Genomic DNA, 11,280 nt, shown 5'->3' on the forward strand with positions numbered 1-11,280 from the left:
TGCCTCCCACCAAATTTAGTAACTCTTTACTTAGCATGGCACATACTTTGTAGTATTCTGAGATTTCCCATTAGATTCTGATCTTACTTTCCATACATCCATTCTGGAACTCTAGCTTCTTTGGTGCTTTCCATTTCTTCACTAAGCCAAATTCACTGCTACTTCCCAAACTACTCAAGAATCTTAAGACTGTCTAAAGTGAGAGGGCCCTTACAGATCACTCAGCTCAACCTTCTCTTTACTGGGAAACTGAACCACAGATGAAATCACTTCCTCAAGTTCTTATAACTAACTCTCTGACTATACATTTGTTGACCTAAGCTGGACTACGAGAATAAAGCTTTTACTTAGGTAAAGGAGTCCTGAGGTTAGGCTACATCAGTTCTTGTCAGTGGGACACAACATAGTACATAAGAAATGCCCTGAGATAGGTTTTCCCTTTTATTTGACGCACAAACCTGTAGATAAAGAAAAGTTTTCCCCTATTATTTGAGAATTTACCTTGACATACACTTTTTCCTCCTCCAAAAAACAAAAACTACACATTAAGTTCAAAAAGCATTTATTAATCATTTACTTTTAATATTTTTGCACAGATGTTAAGGCAGGCACTGTACAAAAAGGGTTAGTAACCCATATTTAAATTGGATTGTTGCAAAGGATTAGCTCCCCTCCCCTTCAATTATCCTCTCTGAGCCATTTCCCTCAACTGGGAATACTAATAACTGCGTTACCTACACTACAAAATTCCAAAGCAAGTGCCATATAAACGGGAATGCTATTAGTCAACTCATCCATATATAAAATGCAGATTAATCTACCCAGAAGGGTTAGTGTCATGACCTCCACCCAGTAAGAAGCAGAATTGGGATGGGAGCAGAGCAGTGAAGCATAAACTCCATGATAGTCCCTCTACTTAGCCATAGTTGAGTAAAAAAGTTTATAATAGGCAAGTTTTCCTGTCCTAGGCAGAACAGGACAATTTCCCTGATGTATAGCTGTATTAAGGCTTATGACATTGGGAGAGGCAGGCAACTGTGTCCCTTGGAATAGGATTTAGACCCTTACCAAGTTTAATGTCTCGAAAGATGACCAGACGATTAACCTGATTATTTCCTAACACATGACATATGAGCTAAGTTTCCAAGGTTTGGAAGAGGTGGTGGCAGATGAGTGTTCGTTCTAAATTTTCCATCAATATTTACTAGAATTGATCCTATGGGAAGTTAATGGATACTGAAGTCTGCTTAAGAACAAAGCCACTATGTAAAGAGTTATGGCAGTAGGGAGCTCTCAGACAGATTGAATTTGGGAGGTAAAAACTATTGGCAAATAGATTTTAAGACAAATGCTGACCTGCATTTGTAGAAGTGTCTTCATCAGGAATTCCCTATATTAGTAAGAACAAGAGGTCCAGCCCCTGTCCCTATCCTATTGGCAAAACTACAGTACAACTATTTTCAAATGACTCAGGGGCACTTCTCTAAAACACTCATTTAAGACAAGCAGAGCCGTTTTGAGAGAATCAGAGTTGGAAGAGACTATGGTGAAGTTCTCTCTAGGGGAACAATGGGCAGATCTAAAGTTAGCAAGTCTTATAAACCTCTGAGATCCCAAGTTTAAAGTTGTACCAGTGATACTTCTAAAACCCCTGAGATTTCTGAAAATGCTACTAAGGTAACAGAAGCAGCTACTAATAACCTTCCCTTAGCAAAAGTAGCATGGATCAGCACTGAAATGAGGTTTTCATTAAGAAACCTCAATAAATTTCAGTGTACTCTCCCTCATTGAAAAAGCTTAGCAACAGCAAAGAGGAGACTAAAGAGTTCCTTGAGGGTTGGCTAGTATCTTCTCCTTTTGTACCTATACTATTAGTGCCTGCCTCACTGTACCCAACACAATGCTGAGCAAGAGTGCTCAATAAATACAATCCTCTTCAGTGATCTAAACATTATCACTTAAACACTTACATGCCTGTAAATGGCATGAGGCTGCTACAGGCTTTACACATCCAGAACACTAGAAATCACTTTGCAAATTAAACAAGACATCAAAAGTCAATAGTGTGGGGGGACCCATGAGAAAAAGGCTAATAGACTAGCATGTGCTATTTAATGTTCTTTCCCCTTAAGGTACCCACGATACACATTTCCTAAATGCTTTGGGGGCTATTAATTTCTCAAACAGCATATTATAGAGCAACTGGGTTTTTGGATTGCTTTTTTTTTTTTTAAATGTGAGCCAAAGGAAAAGATACAAGCTAGGGAACACATTATTAAATAGTCTTGACTTTCAAGTGACCATCTACATACTAAATGTAACAAGGTATCCATAAGCACCTGAGTTGTCAGCTGGTTCTACTTCATCAAAAGTAGTTCAAAGGATTCTAAATGGCTATATCAATAACATATTATGCTAAACCTCATCTAGATAGGGTTTTTTTAAAGGATGCCCATTAATTCCCAATGCTTCATTGATGTTTATAATAATGAAGTCTTTGAGACAACTACACAGAGTTGCATATAATTTTTAACTCCTTCAGGAATTATCTTCAGCACTAAGGTCATCTAGGAAGCAGTGTAGCATTCTCCTGCTTACCCACTAAAAGGCACAGAAAAGTTGTACTCATTAGATGAGTTAGTATGAAATTAGCGAAAAGAATATTAACTCTTTGGATGAGCCTTCAGTCTGTATGAAGCTAGATTCTCCAAAAATGTTGAAGTACCATATCAAATATTATACAGAAATAATTTAAAATCTTTACACAAAAATGGAATTGCAGCACAGCTAAAGCTTCACATTCTACAGGAGAGCAACTGAACTGCCAACCTATCCATTGAATGAGCTTATATCCTATCCATTTATGCGGTAGTTTTCATGGATTGTTGGATGGATGTCACACACAAAAACCAATAGGTTATCCAGGACTTCCTCCTTGTTCTTCTGAAAATAGTTGTGAAGAACAGACATCTTCTGCAAGGTTTCCTTCTCTACTTCAGAGCTGCAACTGCCATGGCTACCAAGAGCCTGGTGGGGAAGGGCAGAGAACAAATGTCAAGATTATAGGAAATGTATAAGAAGTGATAAAAAGTAAAGTGAGCACAAGCAGGAGAATGTGGTATGTAGCAACAGCAATAAAGTACAACAAGTGACTGTGAATGGCTTAACTATTATCAGCAATGAGTCCAGGACAATTCCAAGGGACTCATGGGAAAAAGGCTACCCATTGCTATAAAAAGAAATGTTAAGAGTCTGAATACAAACAGAAGCATGTCATTCTTCAATGTATTTCCTCCATGAATTTTTCTCTAGTGTAAGTGATGTGTCTTTTTACAACATGATAAACATGGAAATACGTACAGTATAATAGCACATGTACAACCTATATATATTAACTTCCTATATTTAAAAAGAAAGCTAAAAAAAGAAAGAGTATAAGAAATGCTTCTAGCAAGTACATTGCTTAGTCTAAAGAGGTACCCAATTTCACCAATAATATAAATAATTCAGCATTAATCACTTTTAACAAAAGCTTCCCATCTACAAATAGCAATACTCCCAATATCTTAGTATCTAAGTTAGAGAGCTTGGGGTGTCTAAAATACTGAATGCACAAAGACATAAATGTAGCAATAATAAACTTGAACAGGAAGAGGTTTCAGTTTCTACAGTTAAACCTTCCTATCTTATGTGAAAATACTCAAGAAATAATAAAAAGATGTAAAACTATCTTTCCAGATACACACCTCAATCCAGTCAATCACAAAAGAATCTCTCTCACCCTGTGCCAATTTCAAAATATGAGCCCAGGTAAGATTCCAGACATAAATCATGATCCTAGAAAACATTAATTATGCTTCAACCTTATATGAACTTAATTATCAACTTTTGGGGGAACAGAATGGTTACTCATATAGGATAACCCTTCTTCTGATAGCCTTGTTATATCAATATTTTTAATTTTGTATTTTTTAAAACCTTTTCTTCTGTCTTAGAACCAATACTAAGATCTATGGCAGATTACTCAGTTGCAAGGCAGAAGAGAGCTAAGGGCCAGGAAACTGGGGTTAAGTGACTTGCCCAGGGTCATACAGCTAAAGAAGTATCTGAGGTCACATTTGAACTCAGACCTTCCCATGTCTAGGTCTGGTTCTCTATCCACTGAACCACCTAGCTGTCCCTTATGCTCAGTATTAAATGAAAGAATACAAATGTAAATGAACATAGTATAGGGACACTGTTATGGGCTCATAGTTTCCACACAAGAAAAAATCCTAAGTTTGACAGCTCTCAGTCACACCAATAACCCCAACAGTCTCAAAATAGGTTTTAGTCACAAAGTTATAGACAGAGGAAAATGATAATGAATCATAAACTTATCAGTATGACTTAGAATAAGCCAAGAACACATAGATATCCTATAGAAAAACTATCAGAAACAAGATCTTCCTGTAACTAAGGAAAACATTCCAGAATCCAATTTTGTAGTATCAAGTTTGAAATGGGAAGAAAACAAGTCACATGTTTTCAAATTTTAATACCAACACCTTTAAAAGGCAATTCTTTTAGGTTTGTGAGCAGTAGTATAAGGTAATTTTCATAGCTACATTTACTAAATCTTCATCTTCAACCTGGTCATTTCCAGTGATGTTCTTACCTCCCAAACTAAACTTGCTTATGGTTATAGCTTAACAGAATCAGTTACAGAAACTGAACTTAAGTAAATTCAGCTAACTCTTAGTGGTGTATTCACCATGCAGGGGGCAAGCATCCTTCAAAATAGAAGGGCAGCAGTATGGTCTCCACATCAAAAGATGGGAGGGATGGGAGGGTATCAACAAATGGGAACCAACCGAATCTTCTTTGGCTTTAAATTCTTTCTCCCTCTGCAGTCGGTACTGCTCAATCTCAGCCTGAGCTTCTTCTTTTGCTTGTTTCAGTCTCCGGTTCTTTCCTGTTTTCAAAAGAGAGAGTTGCATCAGAAAGACATTATGAGATAGAAAGGGGATTTTAAAATACACTGGAGATTTTTAATAGGAAGCAAAAGCACATAGTTAAGAAGACCCTGGGCTATGTAAAAATCAAAGGGAAGGATGATAAATTTCGTAAGAAACTTAAATGCTATCAAGTCCAACCTCCTCATTTTATGAGTGGGGAAACTGAGGCAAAGAGAGACTAGGTGACTTGCCAAGAAACAATGCTAGTATCTGAAGCAGTATCTGAACTTGGGTCTTCCTGACTCCAACACTAGTCTCCTACCCACTGTATCATGCTGCCTCGCAGGGAGATGTGAAACACACAATTAAGAGTCCAATCTGGCTGATGTGCATCCTTGATCCAATGGGGACAGACATTAAGTTACATGTAATGTTCCTAACCTTTTCAGGAAGGTCATAAGGACCTTTTCTCCAACTCTACCATCTAACCACTCTTTTTAATCACCAAACTTCAATTTATCAGACCACATTTCATAAGTAACTTACCTTCTGAAGTTCTTTTCCAAACCAGACTAAAGATGAGGTATTTAACATGATTACCTACACTAATTCCATTCAGTTTCTCAATAAGTGGAGAACTATCTCAATCATTCCTGATGGCTAGTATAGTATAAGCTAAGAAGGTATCAATGCTGCCTAAAGGGAATACCCCCTCTCCCCCAATTAAATCTCCAGGACACTTCTGGAAAAACCAAATGAAGAGAAAGAAAAACAAAAAAGTTTTCTTAGGCCCAATATTCTATTATAGCAAGCCCATATTGAACAGTACTTATTTTCAAGTCTGAAATAAACCCAAAGATAGTACTGGAGGTAGAGGAAAAAGAAATTCTTGGCCTGTAAACAGTTTTCCAGAAGCAATAAAAAGACCTAGGAGGTAACTTAAAAAAAAAAAAAAAAAAAGCCCTCACCTTCTTTCTTAGTATCAATTCTAAGACAGAAGAGCGGCAAGCAATTAAGGTTAACTAACTGGCCCATGATCACAAAGGTAGACAGTATCTGAGGCCATATTTGAACCCAGGTCCTCCCCACCAGAGGCCTGATGCTCTATCTATTGTGCTACCTTGCTGTCCGAACATCACTTTCTGTGTCTGAGGCCTACAGATAGTTGCCTCTTCCCTTTGGAGCCCTTGAGTCTTCTCCAATCTTTGTCAAACTGTCTTTCCTTTATTTCTGGGATCCTTATATGTCTTTTGACACTGACATTGTTACTGTTTCTCTTTTATCCTTCTGTGTTTCTTTCACCCCCAATTTTCCATTCTCAGTTTGCTAGTTGTTGTTGTTGGGTTTTTTTTTTGGGGGGGGGGGGAGGGGTTTGCAACTCAATTGCCTTAGCTTTTTTGTCACTAGTCCCTTCTGGCTTATTACGGAAATTCTCAAGTTGTCTCTCTTCAGGCTTGGTCTCTAGATATCCATTTATCTAAGAAAAACAAAACAAAAACCTGCCCCTCCTCCTCAGTAGATTTCCCCATTTCAGTTACTGGCACCACTATCCTTTTCTTAGTCATTCCAGCTAAAACCTTAAGTCATCATTATCTTTCTCCCTTTACAAACCCCACCTACATGGTTTATTCTACTTTAGCAATGCTTCTTCCAACTATCTTTTCCTCACCATTCCTAACTTCAAGTCCTCATTATCTATCATATGTTATCAGAAGTCTTTTAAAAGGGCTTCCTCAACCTGGATCCATCTCAATACTGCTGCCAGTCATATGCCTAAAGTAAAGTTCTGAACATTTCAATCCCAACTCAAAAATTCCAAGTGGTTCCCACTCTCTAAGGGATCAAATAAAAAAAATCTTTAGACTATGCCTTCTACGATCTCATCCCAAACTACATTTTCTTATTTCCCATCCATTACTCTTCTTCATTTGAGCCAAATGATTTATACAATGGTCTCTGAAACAGGCCTGTGCCAATTCAGTAATATCCTAACTGTGCAAATCCTCTCCACAGATCAATTTTAAAAATCTTTAAAGGTTTTAAAAGCAACTAGGTGGCTCAGTGGATTGAGAGCCAGACCTAAAGATAGGAAGTAGTCATTCAAATTTGGCCTCAGACCTTCCTAACTATGTGATCCTGGGGAAGTCACTTAAACCCCCTTACCACTCTTCTGCCCAGGAACCAATACACAACATTGATTCTAAGATAGAAGGTAAGGGTAAAAACAAAAAAACAAAAAAAAACATTTAAGAGCTATGAGAGGAGAGGTTGGCATTTGTTTTTTGTATAATCAGAAAGCCTCTGGAAGCCCTCAGCACATTTTACTGAATGAAAAAAGTTATGGGACTAAGATGCAGAGATATCTCCAGCAAAAGCAGCAACTCCATTGTGACTAAGCACCAGTGAAGGAACTGCAACCAGCAGGTGTTTAGTTCTTCATCCACAGCTAAATGCTCTAGTATTTCTAGGACTGAATGTAAAAAATTAACTTAAAGTCTAAAGAATGACTTGGGAGGCAAATCTGCCCTCTAATATCAATTCCTCCTTTACACTATCCACCACTGTACATTCCTTGGCAATTCTGCACAAGTTGTTAGTGATCAGAAACTAGAATTCTACCATTCAACAAAGAATAGAAGGTGGTGATTCTTCTGAAAGTCATCCACAAAGGCTTGTTTAACTAAGACTACTGGATTTTTCCTCTTCCAATATTAAATGAATATTATCAAAATATATAGCTTTAATGTTTGAAAAGCACTTTTCCTAATTCCAATTCCTTAAAAAAGGTTGTGTACTACTGACATTATAATCCTTACTTTATATGAAAGGGAATCATGGGCTTTTCAGAAAGGTTAGGTAACTTGAATATGATCACACAGTCAAATAAATGTTCCTGGAAGGATGTGAACCTAGGTCTTCCTGACTCCAAGTACCATACTATATCCAATCTGACATGATACCTCTAAAATTAGCTCTTTTGCTGGTCTGCACAAGGGACACTGCAATTTCCTGTTTATGCACTTTTCTATTAGGTGCTATTAGGTGTCTCCTATTCCTAGAATGCTTACTTGTCTGTAACTGTCCCATTTAAAACAGAAAGCTCTAGTGCCATCTTGTACAAAAAGCCTTTTCTGGTCCTCCCTAATGTTAATCTACTCTTCAAAATTACTTTGTATTTACTCTAAATATATTCTGTACCTTAGTTATGTATTTATATGTCTCCTCTCTACGAATGTAAGCTCCATTAGGGTAGAAACTCACTTTTCTCTCTGTATGCTCAGCACTTACCATACAATAGGCAATTAATAAAGACTGGCTTAGCTATGTTCAAGGCTGAAATTGAATGATTAAAGTTCTTACCTAAAAGAACCTTACAAGCTAAAAGAGTAGTAGTTTATACACACTTAAGTAGCATATAAGGTAGAATGGTAATAAGAGCAAGGCAAAAATCCAAAGTGTCATATAAGAAAACATGATGAGACAGGGCAAGAAGGCAAGAAGGAAGGGTCAAAGACTCTGATCCAGGAACCTATACAGTGAGGCAGAAAACCCATAATGGGGAAAAGTGTTCAGGTTGATAAAAAAAAAAAAAAAAACATCCAGTCTCTGAAGGAGAATAGTTTGAAATGAACCTGGAAAAGGAGATAAGAGGCTGAATTTAACTTCGGGGAAGGTTCCTAACTTTCCAGTATAGATGGTCCCTCCCTAAGCCATTGTTTCTCTCCTCTTCTCCCACTCCTCCCACCAACTTCAACATCTAGCCCCGCCCTATCCTGTCCCTAGGACGCCAGCCAAAAGGAAGTTAATGACCATGTAAGGAGGAAGGGGAGGCAAGTATCATCCCACAAGATTGGGAGGCCAAAAAAAAAAAAGCCTTCAAAGTGCGGCTGTGAACCCAAGATCCACAATATCCCACTAGCTTCAAGCTCTCTGATTCAGGCCGCCCACCACAGCTCACCCTCCTGTGCCTACACCTCTTGAGTCCTCTTCCCCATACATCAGCCCTAACTCATAAACAGTCCCCATAGAGCACGAACTTAATTCCTGCTCAACACTCCCCTCCACTCCTCCGGGCCCACAATCCCCCGCGCCCCAGAAGTTGCTGCCGCTCACGTTTGCGGGCTTCAGAAACCTTCTCCGCGGCGCGCTTCTCCGCTTGCAGCAGCTGCTGGATACCCTGCGACTGGCTGGCCATGGCGACGGTAACAGTGCAGGATCTAGGAAAATCCCAACTGTTCTTCTACTTGGGCTTCACCTCAGGTCAGCTGACTCGCCCCGCCCGACTGCTGGGTCACGTGATGCCGGCACTATCGTGGCGGAAGCTCAGTGATCGCACCCCGCCCATTCTCAGTTAATCCAGTCAAATGATTGGCTGTTGGGTAGAGGGAGGTGGTGAGGGAGAGGGCAAGAGCTTTAGGCTCATCTAGACATGCGCGAGAACTTTTCCTTCTCTCAGACTTTCCCTCCCCCACCATCTCACTTGACAATCCTAAAGAAACTGGGGGGGAAGCTTCCAGATGGAATCATGGCCTGCTGGGCTAGGAGAGACCATAGAGACCATCTAGTCCAACCCAACGTTTAAAAAAAGTTTTTTTAGTTATGCCTTTTGTCACTACATAAGTCTTTTTTTTTTTCTATTTTTGAAATTTTACTATCTTTTGCTTTTGCATTACTGATCTTCATTTGAAAAATCATTTCTTCCTCATTCCTCTAGCTAGTGATTCATCCCTTGTAAGAAGTAATTTTTTTTTTAAACCCTCACCTTCCGTCTTAGAATCAGTATTGTGGATTGGTTCTAAGGCAGAAGAGTGGTAAGGGACCTGCCCAGGGACAGCTGGGAAGTGTCTGAGGTTAGATTTGAACCCAGGACTTCCCGTCTCTGGGCCTGACTCCCAATCCACTGAGCCACCCAGCTTCCCTCCAACAAATAATTTTTTTTAAGGGAGAGGTGGGATGAAAAACAGTTCACATGCAATAGAATCTGATAGCATACATAATCAATTCTGAGAATAAAAAAAGCAGGGGGGAATCTCAACAACATATGAAATGTTCCATATAAAGTCCTTCACATCTGCAAAGAAAAGAAGGGTACATCACAGTGTGGTGGGCTGAGGGATCCAGGAGAAATCTTGGAGACCCCTAAGCCCTAAAGAATACTCAGTGAACAGACTGGCCTCTAACCTTAAGAATCTGGAGGGGCTGGAGAGAGCCCAGGTACAATCAAGAGGCCACTGTGTAAACACGAGGTCTGAGATATATACATTTATGATCTGAGCCCCTCAAACAAAGGTACACATTTAGTACCTTTAGCTCATCCTCCAGATATGTTGACTTCTTACAATGATATATATCTTATCTCAGTGACATGTACCTATCTTGTTTACACCTTAAACATCAAGATTTCTTTCCACAAAGTTGTGAACTGATCCAATCATTCTGGATGGCAGTTTGGAACTATGCCCAAAGTGTGGAACTATGCCCTTTGATCCAGCCATACCACTGGTGGGTTTATACCCCAAAGAGATCATAAGGAAAAAGATCTGTATAAAAATATTTATAATTGCACTCTTTGTAGTGGCAAAAAACTGGAAAAGAGGATATGCCCTTCAATTGGGGAATGGCTGAACAAATTATGGTATCTGTTGGTGATGGAATACTATTGTGCTAAAAGAAATAATGAACTGGAGGAATTCCATGTGAACTGGAAAGACCTCCAGGAACTGATGTAGAGTGAAAGGAGCAGAACCAGGAGAACCTTATACACAGAGACTGATACACTATGGCAAATACCAAATGCAGTGGCCTTCTCCACAAGCGGCAATGCAATGATCCAGGACAATTCTGATGGACTTATATGAAAAGCAACACTATTCACATTCAGAGGAAGAACTATGGGAGTAAAAACACAGAAGAAAAACAACTGCTTGAACACATGGGTTGATGCAAGAACATGAATCAGGTAACCATGGAAAAGTTTTCTAAAAAACAAACAAATAAATAAAATTTTAAATAAATAAATGAAGAGCACACACCACCAAAAAAAATTATTTCCACAAAGATATTAATGGCTTTGTATACCATTTTGCCTGCACCCCAGACATCAAGGCACCACACACAAGGGGTTATTGACAGACTATCAGTCAAACCTCAGAATCTCCCTCATTTATCCCCCTTCACACCTTCTCTAATTCCCTTTTTATCATGCAGTCCCCTCTTTGTCTCAGAAGATATATAATCATGATCTCCCTGCCTCTTTTGAGAAGCATTTTTCCACTTTCACTGTCTCCAGACTATTTAACCTTTTTTCTTAATAAATTTCTCTATTTTATAAGATTTATTGTGA

General features: G+C 38.9%; 1 protein-coding gene across 2 annotated transcripts; it reads right to left on the bottom strand.

Annotated features, from left to right (window-relative positions):
* Nucleotides 1-545: 545 nt before the first annotated feature.
* On the bottom strand, nt 546-9,181 carry ATP6V1G1 (ATPase H+ transporting V1 subunit G1). 2 transcript variants are annotated; one of them, XM_044661517.1, is made up of 3 exons: nt 9,051-9,181; nt 4,932-4,954; nt 546-2,985 (listed from the first exon to the last, which is right to left on the bottom strand). In XM_044661517.1, exons 1-3 carry the CDS (start codon nt 9,130-9,132, stop codon nt 2,854-2,856), a joined length of 237 nt encoding a protein of 78 aa, XP_044517452.1. In that variant the 5' UTR covers nt 9,133-9,181; the 3' UTR covers nt 546-2,853. The 2 variants fall into 2 exon arrangements, with proteins under 2 accessions (XP_044517452.1, XP_044517451.1); XM_044661516.1 differs by having other exon boundaries at nt 546-3,027; nt 4,854-4,954.
* Nucleotides 9,182-11,280: the final 2,099 nt, after the last annotated feature.

Source organism: Gracilinanus agilis, chromosome 2, assembly GCF_016433145.1.
Source record: "Gracilinanus agilis isolate LMUSP501 chromosome 2, AgileGrace, whole genome shotgun sequence".
Classification (NCBI taxonomy): domain Eukaryota; kingdom Metazoa; phylum Chordata; class Mammalia; order Didelphimorphia; family Didelphidae; genus Gracilinanus; species Gracilinanus agilis.

Bases quoted from the DNA above. Each gene is read 5' to 3' on its own strand.
- ATP6V1G1 (XM_044661516.1), bottom strand. From the start codon at position 9,132: ATGGCCAGCCAGTCGCAGGGTATCCAGCAGCTGCTGCAAGCGGAGAAG. The intron at 4,955-9,050 runs GTGAGCGGCAGC...TTTTGAAAACAG, and splicing joins GGTTTCTGAAGCCCGCAAAC to GAAAGAACCGGAGACTGAAA. The intron at 3,028-4,853 runs GTTGGTTCCCAT...CTTCCCCACCAG, and splicing joins TTAAAGCCAAAGAAGATTCG to GCTCTTGGTAGCCATGGCAG.